The sequence below is a fragment of the Corylus avellana genome, chromosome 9 (assembly GCF_965113065.1).
Source record: "Corylus avellana chromosome 9, dhCorAvel1.hap1.2, whole genome shotgun sequence".
NCBI classification, from domain to species: Eukaryota; Viridiplantae; Streptophyta; class Magnoliopsida; order Fagales; family Betulaceae; genus Corylus; species Corylus avellana.
The window spans coordinates 2792245-2814617 of NC_142498.1; the positions used below are offsets into that span (position 1 = coordinate 2792245).

General features: G+C 34.8%; 4 protein-coding genes across 4 annotated transcripts; 2 read left to right on the forward strand and 2 right to left on the reverse strand.

Annotated features, from left to right (window-relative positions):
- The first annotated feature begins 2455 nt into the window (after positions 1-2455).
- Positions 2456-10935, forward strand: LOC132189201 (topless-related protein 1). Its single transcript, XM_059603805.2, has 25 exons — positions 2456-2728; positions 3173-3284; positions 3405-3584; positions 3693-3806; positions 3904-4062; positions 4191-4368; positions 4449-4572; positions 4700-4770; positions 4859-5012; positions 5133-5242; positions 5333-5402; positions 5491-5564; positions 5651-5746; positions 5826-5921; positions 6032-6159; positions 6258-6492; positions 6592-6756; positions 7015-7158; positions 7709-7819; positions 7947-8126; positions 8516-8644; positions 8718-8813; positions 9433-9621; positions 9796-9962; positions 10539-10935. Exons 2-25 carry the CDS (start codon positions 3202-3204, stop codon positions 10732-10734), a joined length of 3249 nt encoding a protein of 1082 aa, XP_059459788.2. The 5' UTR covers positions 2456-2728; positions 3173-3201; the 3' UTR covers positions 10735-10935.
- A 1655-nt stretch (positions 10936-12590) lies between these two features.
- Positions 12591-15330, forward strand: LOC132190001 (uncharacterized). Its single transcript, XM_059604864.2, has 3 exons — positions 12591-12973; positions 14698-14756; positions 14844-15330. Exons 1-3 carry the CDS (start codon positions 12860-12862, stop codon positions 15187-15189), a joined length of 519 nt encoding a protein of 172 aa, XP_059460847.1. The 5' UTR covers positions 12591-12859; the 3' UTR covers positions 15190-15330.
- A 600-nt stretch (positions 15331-15930) lies between these two features.
- LOC148583581 (TPD1 protein homolog 1B-like) lies at positions 15931-17411 on the reverse strand. The gene is made up of 2 exons (XM_088510449.1): positions 17354-17411; positions 15931-16250 (listed from the first exon to the last, which is right to left on the reverse strand). The coding sequence occupies exons 1-2, from the start codon at positions 17409-17411 to the stop codon at positions 15931-15933; spliced, it is 378 nt and encodes a 125-aa protein (XP_088366575.1).
- A 2123-nt stretch (positions 17412-19534) lies between these two features.
- LOC148583582 (uncharacterized) lies at positions 19535-20968 on the reverse strand. The gene is made up of 3 exons (XM_088510450.1): positions 20911-20968; positions 20788-20845; positions 19535-19865 (listed from the first exon to the last, which is right to left on the reverse strand). The coding sequence occupies exons 1-3, from the start codon at positions 20966-20968 to the stop codon at positions 19535-19537; spliced, it is 447 nt and encodes a 148-aa protein (XP_088366576.1).
- Positions 20969-22373: the final 1405 nt, after the last annotated feature.

Genomic DNA, 22373 nt, shown 5'->3' on the forward strand with positions numbered 1-22373 from the left:
TTTTTTTTTTTAGAAAAACTCAAAAATGGTTTTTTTTTTTTCTTCCTAAAAATATATTTTGTGCTTTAAAAGTTATATTTTCCAACGCAATCACAAACATGCTTAGATTATGTTTGAAAAATATAATTTTAAGCAAAAAAACATTTTTTTGGCAAAAATTTCATTTTTAAGCTTTTGTCAAATGCGTTTTGCCCCCTTTTTTTTTTAACCATTAAAAGTACTTTCAAATGTTTTTTACTAAACGGATACTTTCTTCAAACTGACTTTTTGAGTGTTAAACGCATTTTTAGGATCCTCAAACGCACATCCAAAAATGCCCTTAGTGGGTCTTTTAACAATCAATTTCAGATTATTTCTATAGACAAATGTTATAGTTCTCAATACAATCACAAACAAAGTCTTAAAGGTTTTAACCTAAGAATTACTACCTTGGGAAATGAATGAGCTCACCTGTTATTAACTAGGGCGGGCAATTTTGATATGAACACGACACGAAATTAGCAGGTTTAGGTTTACCTTAAACGAGTTTGAGTTATAAACGGGTCGACCCGTTTATGTTGCTCTTAATGGGTCATGTCATGGGTCACCTATGGGTGACCCGCCATATGATTATCAATGAGGCCAGTGATTCAATGATGCCTTCTTTAATTGTCATCATCGTTGGATGTCTTGACGAAGGACTAAAATGGGATTCAAGATTTGTCATTTCTCTTAACAAAAAAAGAAGAAAAAAAAAAAAATCAACATCAATCAAAACAAAACATCAACATTGATGAAGGACGATGTTTACCTATATTTTCGGTAAAAATGAAAATAAGGAAAATATTAAAAAGAATATTAAAGCAGTGCCGCTTTATCATAATTTTACATGTTCTCAGACAATGAAAATACAAAAGGAAAGATTGTCATGATTTTCGCTGATTGTCAATTTTATATTATAATTCGATTTTATTTTATTAGGACTTTATTTCCCTTCCTTGGGTTAGATTTGCTTTAATTATTTTTTTCCTTATTAAGATTATGTTTACTATTGCTACTAGGATTATGTTTACTATCACTACTATAATTATGTTTACTTTCTCTACAAATATTTTTTTTTTTCTATAAATAGGCTAGCTTATTATGTAAAAACTTATTAAATTATTATCAAATCAGAGAGGGTTCTCTCACATTTTATATTTCTTTTAGCCTGTGAGCTTGTTTTTAGACGTTACTATTTGGTTAGTTACCGTAGTCTTCCATTACGACAAACATTAATGTCATTTCTTCACTCTTCTCTAAAAAAAAAAAATATCAAAACTTTTTCTATACTTTATATCACATCAATAAATTCTTCTATCTTAATTTTTTCTAAACAGAAAATCCTTATTCATTAACCCTTAAAGTATTTTTTTTTTTTTTGGGTCATTTTGCAAAGGAACAATGAAAAATTATTAGATTTTGTTATTCATATGAACCAAAAGATTTAATTGCGATTTTTTAAATAAGGAAAAATTACAGTTGACCCCACATAGTTGACAACATTTTTCAATTTGAACATCAAAGTTTCAATTTTTACAATCCATCCCTACAAAGTTTCAATTTTTTTTTTCAATTTGACCAATATTATCCCAAAATTCTCATATTGCCCTGGACTTTTATTTTTATTTTTTTATTTTATATATATATATATATAAAACAAAACAAATTTGGGGGTGCAAAAATAGCCAGATGGGCAAAGAGCCACCCTAATTTTTTTTTAAAATTTTTTTTATAAAAAATAAAAATAATAAAATTAGGGGCAATATTTGAAGTTTTGGATACAATTGGTCAAATTGCAAAAATTTGAAACTTTAGGGGGTAGATTGCAAAAATTAAAACTTTGGTGTTTGAATTGAAAAACGCTGTCAACTTTGGGAGGATAAACTGTAATTTTCCCTTTAAATAATTTCAAAGAACTTTAACTTGGAAGCTAAATTCCGATTGAGTACAATGAACTGCTCGTATTATATGCCATTCCAACGACTCATATGAGAAGATACTTGAGCACCAATCTATTAAGTAATTATTGTATTCATAAATTTTTTTTCTTTTTTTTTTTTCAAAAAAAGGTAGAATACCCTCTCACACGATGCGAATATTACATGAAACAAGGACAACTCTTTACACCCCATGCCGACGGTAATCTTGGTGGATATTGGAAAGTGTGGTTTGAGTTCCATGGAAGTGCTCCGCACAATGTCGGTCGCTGTCTTCTTTAAACAAAAGTTGAGATAGCTATGGCGATGGTCTTTCGCTTCTGGACCCCACATCCGACCACTTGACAAACATGCACAAAAACCTATTACTTATTTGGTAAAACACGATTTATCATGATAAGATAAGCAGCTGTACTTATCAGATGCCTCGTGAGTGCCGCCTCTTAGTATAAATCTCTCTCTGATGCAGCCACCCATCAGCATCTTCTGGGAAAGAGAGTTTTTATTTTTATTTTTTTCTTCTCTCTCTCATACTCACAGAAAGAGAGAAAGAGAGAGAGAAAGAGAGAGAGAGCTTTTAGTGCTCTGTTTCTTCTCTGTTTTACAGGTGAGCCTTCCCTGTTTTTGCCTTTAGCTTTCTAAAGGCAAGCTTTTTTTTCTCTACCCCCATATTCTGCTTTCCAGCGCCTTCAATTTCATTGGATTAGAAGTTAAAAAGCTACTTTACTGTTTCTGGTTTCGGGAACCGTACTTTTCTCTAATTTGTCTAGGTAATTCTTGCTCACCCGTCTCCATTTCTGCAAATTTTTTGTTTAATCACTAAGAATCAAGTGGGTTTTTCGTGTACCTTCTGTAAACCCTGATTTTTTTATTTTTTTTTTAGTATTTTGTTCTAATATTGATTGACATACATATTTTTGGCGTTCTTAATTCAATTTTGACATTCTAGTCTTGATTTTCTCTTTTGATCTTAAGTAAAGATGTAAAAGCTCTGCATGCTTCAATGGAATACAGTTTTTCTGAGAAATGATATGAGGTTCCATTTAGTTTGAAGGATTACACAAGGTTTAAAAGAACATATATTTTCTCTCCAAGGAAAAACCTTTTATTGGGAATATTTTTTTACTGATGAACAAAACAAAACAAAACGAAACTCTTTGTTTGTTTACTTGTTCCTCTTGTTATTGTTGTTAGTGATAATGGTTCGTTTGCAGGTTTTCTGTGATAAGAACGGAAGTTTCCAATGACTACTTCTCTCAGTAGGGACCTCATCTTCCTGATTTTGCAGTTCCTCGATGAGGAAAGGTTCAAGGACACTCTTCACAAGTAATTTCTCATCCAATACCCTGCTTTTCAGCTTCCAATTTGTTGTGCTGCTCGTGTAATTCTGTTCTAATCAACTTTTTGGTCCTTTCGTTCTTCTGTTTTGTTTTTGTTTTTGAGTAGGCTAGAGCAAGAATCAGGATTGTTCTTTAACCTCAAGTACTTTGAGGAGTTGGTGCTTAGCGGGAACTGGGATGAGGTGGAGAGGTATCTATCTGGGTTCACCAAGCTGGATGATAACCGGCACTCTATGAAGATCTTTTTTGAAATTCGAAAGCAGAAGTACCTTGAGGCTTTGGATAAGTAAGTTTGTGATTCTTAAAAAAGAAAAACAAGATGGCAGTTTTCAGTTTTCTTGATCTTCCTTAAAGCATTTTAAGTCCTTTTTTCTTATGGGATTTTGTTAATCAGGCTGGATCGCGGCAAGGCGGTGGATATTCTCGTGAAGGATCTGAAAGTTTTTGCTTCATTGAATGAAGACCTGTTCAAGGAAATGACTATGCTCCTTACACTGGATAATTTTAGGTATATGTTTTATACAGAAATTGTGAGTTTCCACTTCAAGTTCGCGATAGTGATATATGTAGATGGCATTATGAAAATCATATGGGTTGTTATGCAGGGAAAATGATCAACTCTCTAATTATAGAGATACAAAGACAGCAAGAGCAATCATGTTGATTGAGCTCAAGAAGCTTTTCGAGGCAAATCCGCTTTTCCGTGAGAAATTGCAGCTCCCTAGCATAAGAGGTTCAAGGTTGAGGATGCTCATCAACCAAAGGTAATATATGGGAAGTTAACTAAAGGAAGATCTAATTATTGGGGTCGTATAGTATGAAACTCATTAGAAATTCTGGTTATGTTTATATGCCATGAAGATTAAATTGTTTTTGGTATGTGATTTGACAGCTTGAATTGGCAGCATTCACTTTGCTCAAATCCTAGACAGAATCCTGATATAAGAACACTCTTTGTGGATCACAGCTGTAAAAATTCCAATGATTCATTTGCACAACTTGCTGCTAGCAATCAGTTGATAGGTTCCCCACCACAAATTGAAGGTTTTCTGCCAATGGCTTCAAACGGGGTATATGATAAAGTTACATCTTTTCTCTCTTACAGTCTCCGCTAAATTTTCTAATGCTGTTTTTTTTTTTTTTACTCCAGCCGTTCCAACCTGCATCAGCACCATTTCAGGCACCTCTCACCACATGGATGTCAAATCCCTCAATTTTAGCTCATCCAACAGTTGCTGGAGGTGGTATTGGTTTTGGTAGCGTAACAAATCCAGGTAGTGATGTGACTGATTCACTAATTTTCTTTACAGCCCTGAGTGAACTTCGTATGTTATACTAATCTCAGACATGAAAACGCGTCCAAGTTCATTTCTAAATATGATTTTTTTTTGCCTGCTATAGCTGCAATTTCAAAGGGTATTGGGGATTCTGATGATATATACAGAACAAGGTTCACTGGGGCTTCAGACAGGGTTAGTTTAATAGCATAAGCACATGATCTTAATTTTTGGCTCTAAGTTAATACAATTCTCTAAATTATATCTATACATTTTTCTGTAGGTGATGTTGCCAGTAATCAATCCTGGTCCAAAAAGTCACACCATGATATTTAACCCAACCGATGAATTGCCCAAGACTGTAGCACGAACATTGAATCAGGGGTCAGTTCCCATGAGTATGGATTTTCATCCCATTCAACTGACACTACTTCTAGGTTGGTTTCCATGGCCTTTTTTTTTCATGAGCATTTGGTTTTTATAGTGGTTATTATATCAGGTTCATCTTATCTGTTTAAGATTAAATTGACTAGTGTCTCCCAATGTGATTTTTTCAGTTGGGACCAATGTGGGGGGCATAAGTTTGTGGGAAGTTAGTTCAGGGGAGAAGTTGTTTTCTAGACATTTTCAGGTATGGAATATTGGAGCAAGTTCGATGATGTTAAAGGTATGTTTCCTTCTCAATCAATGTAATTAAAAGCAAGTCAACAGTTCATTTCATCAGAGAAATCTGAATTCTAAATCTGATCATATGCAGGCAACTCTAATCAAAGATCCATGTGTCTCAGTTAAGCGTATAGCGTGGACACTTGACGGTTCTTTATTTGGTGAGATTAAAGAAATGCACTACAACATTTTTTGAAATAACCTAAATCACTATAATTCATTAAACTTTTTTGTCCCTTCATCCAACAGGAGTTGCATACTCTAAGCACATGATACAGCTATATGCCTTTCATGGTGGGAATGACATTCGCCAACATTTGGAGGTAGGTTTGTTTTCTTCTTTCTAGTGATCGATCGTTTCTTTTTTCTTTTTTTTTTTAACACCTTTCTTTTCTTTTTTAATTTCTAGATTGATGCTCATGTTGGAAGCGTGAACGATCTTGCTTTCTGTTACCCTAATAAAAAACTCTCTGTTATAACTTGCGGTGATGACAAGACCATCAAGGTTGGTTATGAAAATAGTAGTTATGTGGTTAGTCATAGAAAAAAGGTTATTTATTTACGTTTATTTTTTGTCTTTATAGGTGTGGGATGTGGCTACTGGTGCAAAGTTGTATACTTTTGAAGGTCATGAGGCTCCCGTTCATTCTGTTTGCCCTCACTGCAAAGAAAATGTTAATGTGAGGAATCTGCTTGATGCTTCAATTTGACTAATTTATACACCACTTGCCTCCTTGGGCTGATTTGCTCTCAGTGTATTAAAAGTTCTGCCCTTGTTGTAATGCCTCAGTTTATCTTTTCAACATCAGTGGATGGAAAGATAAAAGCATGGTTATATGACATGTTGGGATCTAGGGTTGATTACGATGCTCCTGGCCGCTCATGCACTACAATGGCTTATAGTGCTGATGGAAAAAGGTTTATCTACTGACTTTTACTCCATTATAATGTTTTCTTTTCAGTCTAATTCTATTATGGATAACCTCAGAAGTAGATGCTTTGATTGAACATTGTAGGCTTTTTTCATGTGGAACCAATAAAGATGGTGAGTCACACATTGTTGAGTGGAATGAAAATGAAGGTCTTGTGAAGAGAATCTATCAAGGATTTTATAAACGTTCTCTGGGAATTGTTCAATTTGATACAACCAAGAACCGTTTCTTGGCTGTTGGTGATGACCATTCAGTTAAATTTTGGGAAATGGATAATGTCAATCTTCTGACAAGTATTGATGCTGAGGGTGGCCTACCAGTAAGTTATCTTATGGGTGTTTGTATATATATATATATGTGCGCGCGGGCGCAAAAGGAACAGTAATCTGACTTGCTCAAATAATTCTTTGAATTTAAGGCAAGTCCACGTATCCGTTTCAACAAGGAAGGCACATTATTGGCTGTTTCTGCAAATGACAATAGAATCAAAATCTTAGCAACAGTTGATGGTCTCCGGTTGATGTGCACTTATGAAAGTCATTCTCTTATTGCGGCAGGAAGTGCATCTGAAACTGTAACAAAGGTCAGTCTTATAAAGCCTTCTTTTATTGCACTAAATAGAAAAAAGACATTCTATTCAAGTACTTTCTATATCATGCAGGGTGCAATTCAGTACACTTTAGAGGAATGCTAGTAATTCCATCCCACATAATTTCTGCATAAGTTTTAATTACATTAATTTCTCTCTCTCAATATTTCTTCAAATTGAAATGAATCTCAGTTGCTGTCATTAATACTTAAAAAAGTACCCTTGAACTAACTCATTCAGTGGTCTTTTTAGAATGAAGATACAAGAAACTTGGAGGATGCAAAACTTAAATTAGCTGAAGAAGTCAACTCAACAAAGAGTTGGAAGCTCACTGAAATTAGTGAACCTGCTCAGATTAGGTCATTGAGGCTCTCAGCTTGTGCCAAACCAGACAAGGTATGATTTCTTATGGATATCAGATATTGTCAGGGATACTGAAACGATTCTTGATCCTTTGCACATACAAATGGACAGTAGTTTGGCCTGGTGCTTATTATTTATATTCCTCTCTTTCTGAAGTATACACTTTATACACACATTTTACTTAACGTCTAGCATGCACCGGATTTCCATTACAAGTTTGTGAGCATATTAGCAGAAGTGTTGTTAATTTATAGCTATTATGAACCTAATTATTCAAGTTTTCTAGTTCCACACAGTTTTCTATAGGTAAATTGTCTGGATTAAATTCACAAAAATTTATTTGAACAAGTCTTGAGCACCATTCAGTTTAATGGTTTATTGTTTGAATTAATTAATACCTCAAACAAAACATTGGTCATATAAATGCAGCAATAGACGGAATTCTAACGCCATAGGTTCTTTTGAATTGATCTCAGATGCCACCTTTTTTATTATATCTTTCATCTTTTTAGAGTTTGTTATCTTTAAATGCCAGATAATTAAAATAAAAAGTTTCTGATTGGGTTCTCCTATGACCGCGCAGATCTCAAGGTTGATTTATACTAATTCAGGTACCGCTATTTTGGCATTAGCCACAAATGCCATCCATCTACTCTGGAAGTGGCCGCGAAGTGACCTTAACTTGAATGGCAAGGTATAAAGTTCCTATCTTTTTTCTAAATCTGTTCCTCTTAAGTTCCTTTTGATCACTAGCTTTCTGTTTCACTCTCAACCTACACTTTATTAAGTAAGTTTAAGATGGTGATAATGATGTGATGCAGGCAACGGCCAAGATTACTCCTCAATTGGTACAACCATCATCAGGCATAACAATGACCAATGATTTAACTGAGGCTAAACCTGAAGAAGCTCTATCATGTTTTGCTTTGTCCAAGAATGATTCTTATGTCATGTCAGCATCTGGAGGGAAAATTTCTTTGTTTAACATGATGACATTTAAGGTAATGTTTGAAACCAAGTCATTGTGAGGTGTGGATTAAATGTGCTTGTTGAAAATGGGTGAGAGCTATATGCTTTCACAAAATATAATTTCTTTTCAGCTGCAGATGTCTGTGAGAGAGCTTATTTGCCAGGTCACTAATGGTTCTAGGCCTGTTTTAATTTTGGTTAATAATTAACACAAGATTTGAGACACTAAAGTATCTTTTTTGTCTCATCCCATTAGGGGTGAAAAGGCTGTTACGGTTAGTGGGCGGTTATTAACCGCCCGCCTTTTCACCCCTACATCCCATCATCCATAAAGCAGAACACTTGAGGCTTATCTTAATGCTGCATCTGGTGTACTCCACACTTTGACTGACCAATTATGAGTTTTGTTGGGAAATCACAGACAATGGCAACTTTCATGCCTCCACCACCTGCGGCAACATATCTTGCTTTCCACCCTCAAGACAACAATATAGTTGCTGTTGGCATGAATGACTCCACAATTCACATATACAATGTTCGCGTAGATGAGGTAACGTATATTTATTATGATACTCATTAAAATTGAATATCAAGGAAGCTGGTCATGTTCTTTCTTGTTGTAGGTTATGAGCAACCTTACAGGTCACTCTAAAAGAATCACTGGCCTTGCCTTCTCAAATGTGCTGAATGTACTTGTTTCTTCAGGAGCAGACACTCAGGTTAGTAATTCATTTAGTATAGCTTGCATATAAGGACATCTAGTAGTTAGAACTAGGTTTCACAGTTGTCTGATGTGATAGATTTTCTTGTTTGATACCTTCAATCTGTTTTGGCTGATGGGGGAAATGACTCACTAGACATGGTTTTCTTGTACTTGGTCATGTGAGAGAGAGAGAGAGAGAGAGGGAGAGAGATTTCCAATATGAATGGGAGATCATATCCAAGGGAACTCTTCAATGTACCATACATAGAAGTGAAAAATAGACACACAACTGAATTTCACCCTTCATACGAGTTGTAGACAGTGGACTAAGAGCATGTTTGAAATTGTGTTTGAAAAATAAAGCTTTTAAGTCAAAAAACGTTTTTTGGCAAAAGCTACATTTTTAAGCTTTTGCCAAAAATGTGTTTCGGCTATTTTTAGGCTTTTTGAATCCTTAAAAGAACTTTCAATTTTTTTTACCAAACGGATTTTTATTTTTCAAACGGACTTTTTGAATGTTAAACACACTCTTAGACCCTTCAAACGCACACCCAAACATGCCCTAAATCAAACAAACATGGTCTTCAAATTTATTTCTGATATATGATCAAAAATTTTGTATCCTATTCTCCCAGATTATCGTGTGGAGCTCTGATAAGTGGGAAAGACAAAACAGTGGTTTCTTGCAGATTCCAGCTGGGAGAACATCCACGGCGATGTTAGACACGAAAGTTCAGTTTCACCAGGATCAAATACACTTCCTTGGTGTAAATGGGACTCAACTTGCCATATATGAAACAAAGAAACTTGAATGTGTAAAGCAGGTATCCTCCTTTATAATTGTTCTATGAAAATTGTTAAGGATTTTCTTTTATTATGGAGACAAGCCAGTAATGTATGGAGAAAAAACAATCACGGATGAGCAATTTCCTTCCACTCTACTCCCTCTTTTCCCCCATTTTTCTTCAGAATATTTAATGATTGCTCTGTGTTTCCAGTGGATTGTAAAAGAATCTTCAGCACCAATCTCCCATGCAATATTCTCCTGTGATAGCCAGTTAATTTATGCAAGCTTTTTAGATGGAACCGTGCGTGTATTTGGTGCTTCAAATCTCCATTTACAATGTCAGATTAATCCCACTGCCTATGTTCCATTTAATGTCAGGTATTCATTTATCCTTTTCCAATCTATCTGTCCAGATGCTTGGCCTATGTTTCATTCAGTGAGATATATGTATTATCAACTTTTCCTAATCAGTAGTTAGCTTCCATTGTTCAGTTTCAAAAGTTTAAGCATAAAGGAAGAGTACATAAATATAATAAAGAAAATTGTATGAATTATCAAGTATTTAAGACATATCCATGTTGTATATAGTGACTCAAAGATGGCAAAAGAGGCTTCCTCTTTTCCTTCTTCTTCCACTTTTGTGGCATTTAAGGGCCTGTTTGGGATTGCGTTTGAGGGATCTAAAAGTGCGTTTAACACTCAAAAAGTCCATTTAAAGAAAAAAATACTCGTTTGATAAGAAAATTAAAAACGTTTTTAAGGGTAAAAAAAAACCTAAAAATGACAAAAACGCACTTTTGATAAAAGCTTAAAAATGAAGCTTTTGCCCAAAAGCGCTTTTTGACTTAAAAACTCTATTTCTCAAACACAATTTCAAACATGCTCTAAGCCTGAATTCAATATATATGATAATTTTCTTTTTCTTCCACTTCTTTTTTTCCCATGTTGATGCAGTTCTTCAGCATACCCACTTGTGATTGCTGCACATCCCCAAGAACCAAACCAGTTTGCCCTAGGACTAACTGATGGGGGGGTTCATGTGTTTGAGCCACTTGAATCTGAAGGCAAATGGGGTGTGCCCCCACCTGTTGAGGATGGATCACCCAGTTGCATTTCTATTGCATCTCCAATGGATCAACCCCAGAGCTGATGTATAGCAGTAAACAATTTGGCTGCCTTTTTTCTAACTTTATCAGACTGTTTCTGCATATTTGGGTTAATGTTAGTACCAGCTATCAGGTTATATCTATATATGTAGTTTGCTGTAAGACTTGTTGAAGTTTATACATCTCTTTTGTATAGAATGGATGTTATGTTTGATGCATCAATTAACTGCTGTGCTATACTCTTACTGAATTCTAGCTGTTAACCAACTATAGCAGAAAAAAGAAAAAAATTAGGACATAGTTTTCCTTTAAATTAGGTTGAATGAACTTTTTAATCCAGTCTAGTAAATTGATATATATTTTTCAAGTATGAAATTTCACATATACTTTTAATTTGACCTGACATATGTCCTTAGAACATTTAAGATGAATGTGCGAATCACTTGCTCTAAGGACAGACGTTAATTTAATAACTTGGGTTGAAGAAAATTCTTCAAATCAGTTTAGATTCAAACTCAATTTGAAGAAAAACTTTATCCAAAAATTTATTGAAATTTATTGTTCTTATTACTAATTGTACATTGGTCATTTCACCCATTTTGCCCGTCTACTTTAATCCAAACCTTAACGGAAGGAGGACATTGCAAAAAATTAGAAGTTTAATTTATTACTAAATTGAGATTTTATTTTTATTAAAAAAAAATAAAATTAGGAGGACATTACAAAAGTGATAGAAATTTAGGGGGGCAAGTGACATTTTTGCTAAATTTTATTGAAGACAAAAAATGAAACAGACATAGAGACCCACATATTTTTGAATAATCTATAAGTAAATTCAACCTGGTTTAGATTATATCACAAGGAGTAATATTATTCTTCACACTTATTTATGACTATAATCAAGCCAAATCGAGCTGAATATTGAATGTTTAAGCTTGATTTGTTTAATTATTTTCGAACACGAGCCAAACTCGAGCTTATCACTGAGCTATATAATCTGTTCAAGTTCTGTTCATTTATTTTTTGAACAATCTCGAATTTGTTTACGAGTTGTTCAATTAACTTATTCATTCCATATGTAAAATAAATGTCGTTTTTTTTTTTTTTTTTTAATCCATACTAATTATTAGTTATTTAATTATGGTTAAGTTTTATTATTTGAGTAATTAAAGAAATTAACTCAAATCTCTAACTGTCTATGAGTTTATATATTTATCTTATAGTATGTATATACATTCATCACAGTATATATACATATAAACTCACTCATATACACACAAATATACATATATTTATATCTAGACTCATAATTACAATAATTAAAATTATATATATTATATTAGCTATAATTTTTTTTTAATCTTTTTAAATACTTAACATATTTTCGTTACAAAGTTAAAAATAATATTATAAAAATATCAAAAATAAAGTTATACGAGCATATACGAGTTGAGTTGAGCTTATATGAGTTCGGCTCATTTAATAAACAAGCCTAAATTATATGAGTTGAGCTTATATGAGATCTTTATTCTTTTAATAAATGAACCGAGTCCGAATTGAGCTAATTCAAACTGAACTTGTTCAACATAACGTGTTTTAAATGGCTGATATGAGAAGTTACTTAAAATATGTTACGTCATTCAATGCAAAATGAGAGTATGAAGAGTAGCATCAGATCGGAATATGATCCTCTTTATTTTAATAAAAACTAAAAGTATTTATTTTATAGTTCAAATTTAAAATGAATGCATCTAACGGTATATTTAATGTATATATTAACACATCTTTTTTTAAAAAAAAATTGGATAAACTTTAAATGTAACGGACAGCCTATTTATTAAGTCACAGGATCAGGTCTCGCACTCCGACAGTTATAGTCAAAGTCGGATTGTACATAATGAACGGTTCCGATTTGGCCTGTCATCCTGTGACGCAAGGACTCCACCGTCGAGTTATCTTCTTCTACACATCAAATACTTTTTCTAGAACTAGATCCCAAGTACATACAAGTAGAGCGGCAAAGCGGTCGATGTCCTGATCCTCTCAAAACCCTAAACCTTAAACCCCTCAAAAGGTTCCAAAACCCTAAAAACTCTCACCGCAAGAAATCTCAATTGGTGTTTTTTTTTTCTCTCTCTCTAGAGTATTCGTCTGCTGGGGTCCGGGGAGATGGATATGGATACTATTCGCTCGAACGCTGTCGTTTTGGAGGGCTTTCTCTGCTCTGTAGCGGTTGAGACGGCCATTGTCGCTGCCAAGTCTCTTGCTTGCTCGCTCTTGATGGTATGAACTATATGGGTATCTGAGATTTCGCTATTCTTTGCTATGTTTGCTACTATGAGTTTATAATTACTTTTATTTTTTATTTTTTTGAATTTTGAAATGTGAATTTGTTTTGTATCGTGTCTTTTGGGTTTCGCTTTAATTATTTGATTGTGAGAAAGATGGGTTTTTTATTGTGAATTATTCCTGTTAATTGTTATCCAAACCTAAGAGATTGGTCATGTTGCATTTTGTTTTTCAGTACAGGGAGTGTTTGTATCAGAGGAAACTGGCCTTTTGTATTTGAACGTTGTGTTGAAATTGTTGATTGCAAGTTTCTTGAAAATTATTGTCCGGGGCTTTTAGTGGGGCTTGGAGAATAAGGGAAGATTCGTCCTTGAATCTCTCTTCTTCTTATTTTGGTCTCATTGGGTTCAAAAGAAAACTGATATGAGTAAATCAACTCCAGTTTTGTAGCTGTGGTCCGGGCATTGGCCTTGACGCTGTCTATTAATTTCAAACCTTGAACATGTGTATGATTTAATTTAATGTTTAAATATTTCATTGGCTGGCATAGGTGTTTACACCCTTTGGTTCTCCTCTTGATGATTGATCTTATGCTGCCGTATGTATTTTTCATGTTTTTGGTTTGATAACTTGGTTTTTAGCTCCAAGTGGAACCCGTGGACTAACGTGGTTCCGGCCTCTGCATAGGTTAGGCAAAAAGATTGCGTTGGTCTTGTTTAATTCATGATTTATTTCCAATTTCTCAGTCTCAGTTTGTGACTGCTCCTCCTTTTTCACACTGATATGTTGTATTCCATCCTATTCTCCTTGCAGGGGAATATGATACATGTGAAAGAATGATTCTTGTGTACATGTACAACTCTAATCATAGTAATGCTACTCTTCACACCCATTTATCACACTCATTTTACATAGACTAACATGACATGTTTTAAGTAGCTTCCAATGTCAGTCACTTGAGAAAAAAGAAAAGAAAAGGAAAGCCACTTAAAATACTCAACGTCAATCGGTATAAAATGGGTGTGATAAACGAGTGTGAAGAGTAGCATTACTCCGCTAATAATCCTCATTTGTAGTGTTGCAACATTCTCTTCCCATAAGTATTTTTGATCTAGACGCATTTATTAGGCTAACCATCCTTATCCTGTGGGGAGTAGACTAGGTGAGAGGATTTGCTACTTGTTACCCTTTTTTTTTTCCCCCTTTAACCGGCCAGCATTTCCATTGTGAATACGTATGGAAATGACTGTCAAATTGAATAGAGTTTTATGAGGGAAGAGACATACATAAGTAATTGTACAAGTGTTTCCTCAAAGGAAATGATTGGGTTTTGGAACTTGTTAGCAGCCTAAATGATGAGCATGCATTATCATTTTATGTGTGTATTCATGTCTACGTTTTCCTTGATCTTTGGAGGTACAGAGTGTTAGCTTTAAAGTAAGGACATGGTTGTTCACAGTTCACACTATTTATTGTACATATGATTGAATTGTGTGATGTAGTGAAAGAGAAATTCTGTACAATCTGAAAAATGCCATGTGCAAGGGATTGTAATTAATTTGGTATAAGCATTAATCTCTAGAAAGGGTGTGTGTGACCTGTTGTGTCACCTTATTATTGATCTTTGGGCTCCACTTTCTTACTTCCCTTCCAAAAACACAAATTAATCTTTCTTTAAGGTGTAATATTATTTAATATGAGCTTGGATTTGTTTTCAGATGGGCGTTTTGCCAAATGGAATTGATGTCTTCCCCAAAGAGCCCGATACATTTGGCGGGTTAGTGTCTTTATTTCTACAGCCCTGTTTTAATTCCTGCTCAATTTAGCTTTGAAAGAGGTAGCACTAAACCAATTCATTTTTCAGGTTTCCAGTCTCTGAGCTGCATGCAGTGAAAAAACCTTGCCCCGAGAACAAAGATGCCAGTGAAACAGAGGATGATGAAGATGAGGATGATGACGATGCTGCTGTAGATGAAGAGGATGGTGATGGAGACAATGACGATGATGAATCTGGTGATGATGGTCAAGATGAAGCGGATCCTGAAGATGAGCCTGTGGCCAATGGGGATGGTGGAAGCGAAGATGATGATGATGATGACGAGGACGATGATGATGATGATGATGGGGAAGAAGATGAAGAGGATGAGGAAGAAGAAGATGAAGAAGATGAGGAAGAGGTGCCTCAGCCACCTGCGAAGAAGAGAAAATAAAAGTGTGAATTTTGCATTTTTTTTTTTTTTGACCTTTTTTCTTTTTCTTTTTTTTACTTTGGCATCTTTTGTTGGATTGTGGGGGGTGGATTCTAATAAACTTCATTATCTTTCTAATTCTACAGCTCTATTATGCTACTTTATATATTCTGTCCAATAACGTAAGAACTATACTAAAGAATAAAATTATATATTAAATGAGGAAGCAAGAAAGTCCAAAGAACCCAAAAAAAAAAAAAAAAAAAGTTCTAAGAACAATCTATTTCCAGGATTGAGTAGGGTTTGTTTTTTTTTTTTTTTTTTTTTTTTTTTTTTTTTTTTTAATTTATTTTGGTTTGAATAATAAAATAAATAAATGCCACTAAGGCAACATGGGTAAGTTTATATAAGGATGAAATCAATTTGAAATTTAATACTAATAGTTCTCCCCTCGAGCTTTCCAGAGAGCATCTTGTCTCTCTTGTAACTCTGGTTTCACCTCTTTCAGATTCCTTTGTTTTATTTTTCTTCTTAATTCTCTTCTATTTGTGTCGTCTGCATCTTGAAGGTAAGATTTACTGCGTTTTTCCTCCCTTCTCCACTAACGCTCGAGGGAGTTGTAACCTTCAAAACACAGCAAATTGTATTGTAATAATAATTAACCTCCTTTATTTCATCAGTAACCATCATTTAAATGATACAAATGAGTCAAATGACAAGTTATTCCCATTCACTTATTTAGATGGTAGCTAGAAGTTCTTTTCAACACGCAACCGTGACAGCCTCGGAAGGAAAAAAGAGAAAAGGAGGATCCCAAGCATAAGAAAACTTGATCGAAGCCGAAGCGGATCCTGCCAAGCTATTGCCTCCGATGAGGAGGCATTTATCATCAGCTTCCTTTGAAAAAATAGAAGGATCAATGCTTTCTGCAGCCTGAAATCCCTTGCAAGACAATTTTATCAGCTTCTGAGGGCAGGCGCAGTTGTTGATCACTGTCACGTCCCATACCGGCTTCTCTTGTATCTGTCTCCCGCTCCTCACCGTGCCTATTGTAAAGTCGTTCAAAGTGCAGCCGTACACCCCTGCATGCATGCATTTTTTATTAATTCATTACTTTATTTAACTCCGCTTTGGTTTGTGTCGTGCGCACAAATACACGCAAAGACGTAAGCTTTGGTTTGTGTCGTGTGCATAGGACACAAGCTAAGGGTGCTACGAGTCTTCAATTACTAATGTGGCATCTCCAACTTACGTTATCACATTGAACACAAGACAAGCATTTAGTTTGTGTTGTGTGCATAGGACACAAGCTAGCTAAGGGTGTTATGAGTTTCTAATTATTGATGTGACACCTCCGGCTTGCATTCTGTGCACTCCGAACACAAGACGCAAGCCTTTGGTTTGTGTTGTGTGCATAGGATGCAAGCTAGTTAAGGGCGTTATGAGTTTCTAATTGTTGATGTGACACCTCCGGCTTGCGTTCTATGCACACCGAACACAAGACGCAAGCCTTTGGTTTGTGTTGTGTGCATAGGTTACAAGCTAGCTAAGGGTGTTGTGAGTCTCCAATTACTGATATGACATCTCCAGCTTGTGTTCTGTGCACACTGAACACAAGACGCAAACCTTTAACTTGTATTGTGTGCATAGGACACAAGCTAGCTAAAGGTGCTATGAGTCTCTAATTACTAATGTGACAACTCCAACTTGTGTCATGTACACAAAGAATCCAAGACACAAGCCTTTAGTTTGTGTTGTACAAACTTTGTTCTTAGACAAATAACATACCAATGTTTATTAGTCAAAGCCAAGCAAAACAGGCCAAAAATGCTATGACAAAATTCTAAAAGAATCTTGGAAAATAGGTTGTGATTTTCCAAAAGAGAATTCCCACAAGAGGTGGAAGAAATTTCATAAAACAACTCTCTAAAAAGGAAAGCCCCCTTTTTGAGAAACTGAGAAAGGATAAAGAATTTGTTTGGACAAAAAAAATTCAGAATTGGCAAAACAAATCAAAAGAATTCTACTCGAGCATTTGGCCTATAATGTTTCTTTGGCCTAAAAGTTTTTGTACAACGAGGTTTAAAGGAAGACATGTCGTAATATAGGAAGGGTGTCTGATGTGTGTTAAGAATTGGGACAAAATAAAACAAGAAAAGTGACAAAATTAAGCAATTTATTGTACCTTTGCTAATGAGACCCAGAAAGAGAATAGCAATAAAATACTCTGTGATGACTGCCATTGCTAAGAAATTTTTCCAAGTTCTTGGTATTTGGAGGAGAGAATGGGCATGTGATCTCCAATTATTTGCTCTGGAGTTCCATTGATAATTATGGTATCCCCGTAAAATTAGCTCAAAATAAACTTTAACAGATTTTCTAAATGAATTAATTTCCTTGAGAATTATGGTAAGTACAACTTTAACAGAAATCTCTTCACAATGTTATTTAGGAGACAACTTTTCACCGATATCTCCTCAAATTAGCTCCAAATAACCACATCATTAATTTTTTAATTGAGAAGATCTCCTCAAAAGTGTGAATTTGGATCTTTTTTTTTTTTTTTTTTTTTTTACTTTTACTTTTACTTTTACTTTTACTTTGGCATCTTTTGTTGGATTGTGGGGGGTGGGGGTAGTAAAGGTCAAGCATGAAAGGCAGGGCCAGCTAGACCACTAGGGGAGTGAGGTGCTCGCCTAGGGCCCCCGGATTAATAAGGTCCAAAATAAATAAAAAAATTTTGCCAAAATTTTTTTTTAATAATTATTTTTTTTGTTGTAATTTAAGGCCTTTTTTTTTTTTTTTTTCCTTTCCTTTCTTTTTCTTTCTCTCTTTTCTTCTCCACTGCCGACAGCTCCCCCTCTTATCTTCTTTTTTCTCTTTCCTTAGTTTCACTCAAAACAGAACGTGATGAAGAGAGATGAAGCGAGAGAGAGAGAGAGAGGCTAGGCGAGAGAGAGAAACATTTGTATCAATGAGGTAAGGATTCATAGATTTTTTTTTTTAATGTTTATTTTTGTGCTTGATTTTTCTTGTGGGTTTTGTATGAGTTTTTGTCCAATTTTTTTGTAGGTTTTGTTTGAAACAGGTGTATCAAAGAGGTAAAGATTCATTAATTTTTTTTTTTTTTTTTTTTTGTAATGTTTATTTCTGTGCTTGATTTTTCTATTGGGTTTTGTATTGGTTTTTGACAATTTTTTTGGTGGGTTTTGTTTGAAACAGAGGTGTATCAAAGAATCAAGTGAGGAAGTTAATTACTGCCACGATATATATATATTTGGGTTAGTTTGCTTTTGTGTGCTTCAGTTTTGAAATATGTGCTTAGCAGAGATTTGGTGGGGTTCTTGGATTGATTCATAAAAAAAATTGATTTTTTTATTGTTGTGTTTATTTTTGTAAGGATTAATAAAAATGAGAACTCTAAATATAATAATAATATTAGAATAAATATTATTTAATTAATATATAAATATTAAAAAAAACAAAGGCTTCATTTAAAAGTTTCGCCTAACGCCCCAGAAAAAATTGAGCCCGCCCTGATAGAAGGGCTCAGGTTGTCTGTCGACATGGACTAGAGAAATATGCATGCAGTTCTAATAAACTTCATTATCTTTCTAATTCTACAGCTCTATTATGCTACTTTATATATTCTGTCCAATAACGACGTAAGAACTATACTAAAGAATAAAATTATATATTAAATGAGGAAGCAAGAAAGTCCAAAGAACACAAAAAAGAAAGCCCAAAGAAATGAGTAGTTTTTTTTATTATTATTTCTTTGCTTCATTTATATTTTTGGTTTGAATAACAAAAAAATAAATGCCATTACGGCAACGTGGGTAAGTTTAAGGATGAAATCAATTTGAAATTTAAAATACTAATAATTCTCCCCTCGAGCTTTCCAGAGAGCATCTTGCAACTATGGTTTCAGATTCCATTTTTGATCTCTCCTTGTTATTGCCAATTGGGAAGGCTCCTCCCTCATCCTCTACCACCTTTTTATTTTCCTTTTTAAGCACTTTTTTTTTTTTTCTTTTCTTTTCCTTGTTCTCTTCCTCTTGTGTCGTCTGCATCTTGAAGGTAAGATTAATTTGCTGCATTTTTCCTCCCTTCTCCACTACCAGCTCCACCTACCTACCTTCGCATGCGACGACACTCTCTACCCCTACGTTCGATAAATGACTATTTTGAAGGAGTCGTGACCTTATTGTTATTTTGAGGGAGCCGTAACATTCAAAACACAAGAAAATAATAATCAACCTCCTTTATTTCATCAGTAACCATCATTTAAAATTTAAATGATTCAAATTAAATGACAAGTTATTCCCATTCACTTATTTGGATGCTAGCTAATTAAGCTAGCTAGCTAGAAGTTCTTTCGACACGCAACTGTGACAGCCTCGGAAGGAAAAAAGGTAAAAGGAGGATCCCAAGCGTAAGAAAACTTGACCGAAGCCGAAGCGGATCCCGCCAAGCTGTTGCCTTTGATGAGGAGGCATTTATCACCAGCTTCCTTTGAAAAAATAGAAGGATTAATGCTTTCTGCAGTCTGAAATCCCTTGCAGGCCAATTTTATGAGCTTCTGAGGGCAGGCGCAGTTGTTGATCACTGTCACGTCCCATACCGGCTTCCCTTGTATCTGTCTCCCGCTCCTCACCGTGCCTATCGTAAAGTCGTTCAAAGTGCAGCCGTACACCCTTGCATGCATGCATTTTTATTAATCCATTACTTTATTTTACTCCACTTTGGTTTGTGTCTTGCGCACAAAGACACGCAACCTAGGACTAGTGTTACGAGCCTTCGATTACTAATGTTACGCCTTCAGCTTGTGTCACAGAACACAAGACACAAGCCGTTGGTTTGTGTTGTGTGCATAGGATACAAGCTAACTAGGAGTGCTATGACTTTCTAGTTATTGATGTGACACCTCCAGCTTGTGTTCTGTGAACACAAGACGTAAGCTTTAATTTGTGTCGTGTGCATATGACACAAACTAGCTAAGGGTGTTGTAAGTTAATTACTGATATGACATCTTCAACTTGCGTTCTGTGCACACTGAAGACAAGACGCAAGCCTTTAGTTTGTGTTGTGTGCATAGGACACAAGCTAGCTAAGGGTGTTGTGAGCCTCTAATTATTGACATGACATCTCTACCTTGCATTCTGTACGTGCACACTGAACACAAGACACAAGCATTTGGTTTGTGTTGTGTGTGTAGGACACAAGCTAGTTAAGAGTGTTATACGTCTCTAATTACTAATGTGACACCTTGTGTCCTTTGTACACATAATACAAGACGCAAACCCTTAGTTTGTGTTGTACAAACTTTGTTCTTAGACAAATAATAGACCAATGTTTATTAGTCAAAGCCAAAAAAAGAGGCCAAAAATGCTGTGACAAAATTCTAAAAGAATCTTGTAAAATAGGTTGTGATTTTCCAAAAATGAATTCCACAAGAAGTGGAAGAAATTTCATAAAAAATCTCTCCAAAAAAGAAACCTCCCTTTTTGAGAAACTGAAAATGGATAAAAGATTTTGTTTGGACTAAAAAAAATTCAGAATTGGTAAAACAAATCAAAAAAGATTTTACTCGATCATTTGGCCTATAGTGTTTCTTACCCTAAAAGTTTTTGTACAACGAGGTTTAAAGGAAGATGTCGTACTATAGGAAGGGTGTCTGATGCGTTAAGAATTGTGACAAAATAAAACAAGAAAAGTGACAAAATTAAGCAATTATTGTACCTTTGCTAATGAGACCCAGAAAGAGAATAGCAATAAAATACTCGGTAATGGCTGCCATTGCTAAGAAATTTTTTCAAGTTCTTGGTATATATATATATTTTTGAAATACAAGTTCTTGGTATTTGGAGGAGGGAATGGGCATGTGATCTCCAATTATATGGGAACAGGATCCTCTTCAGTTCAAATGAACTGAAAATTATCCAGTTAGTTATACTTGATGCGTATTTTTGTCTCTTCATTTTTTGAGAGGATAAAAATAACCCTCCACTATAACTAACTGAATATTATCTAGTTCAAATAAACTGGAAAGGATACTAATTCAATTATATATGCTCTGGTCCCTAAGGGGTAACTCAATCGGCTGGGAATCACACCTCATGAGGGAAGCAGAGGTCACTAGTTCGAATTTTCCTCCTCTTCCCGTGCCGACATGTCAAAAAAAAAAAATTATATATGCTCTGGAGTTCCATAGATAATTATGGTATCACCTTAAAATTAGCTCAAAATCAACTTTAACAGATTTTCTAAATGAATTAATTTCCTTGAGAATTATGGTAAGTACAACTTTAACAGATGTCTCTTCACAATTTTATTTAGGAGACAACTTTTAACAGATATCTCCTCAAATTAGCTCCAAATAACCACATCATAATTTTTTACTTGAGAAGATCTCCAAATCTAGAATGATTAGAATGAGAAGATCTCCACATCATTTAATTTGGATACCCCCATTTAATCCTTTAATTAGGTTAAAAGAAAAAAAAGAAAAAAAAAAAAAAGTCTACCCACACCCATTGTTTACCTCCTCTTTTGGGAGGATGGGGTATAATAAACGGAGAGAAAATGCTAGGTGTTCTTTTAGTGCTCTCCCAATTGTGATGTGACTTTTAAAATCACCAATAAATTAAAATTCAATAATGATAATCTCAAATTCAACGATAATTTTAAAAGACACATCACAGCTGGAAGGACACTATGAGCACACTAGAAGAACACATAACATTTTCCTAAACGGAGCTAGAGGGGGATGAAAGAGGTCAAACACCCCTCTAACCCGCTTAAAATTTAAGTAGTTTATGTATAATTTGCCGTTTTAGGCTTTTAGTTATGATTACCCGCTCTAAGAAAGAGTCGAAAGCAGTTATAATGTTATGTACTCAAAAGGCAAATATGTGCTTTATGGAGGAAAACTTATCAAAGGTCAAAGCAATTGTAGCCTCACAATTTACATAAAAAGATTTACCGAATATATTATAGGGTGGGAAACTACCCCAAATGGCTCCTAAAAATAGGAAAATGCTATATTTTTTCTCCGGGTTCTTTTTCCATCTTTCCACTTTTTAAAATTACCATTGAATCTGTGAAACTATATGGGTCATACACATGGACCCCATATTGACCCGAGGGGTCCAACCTTATCCTCAAAGGAATTTGACCGATTGGCTTCCAAACCCTTTAGATTT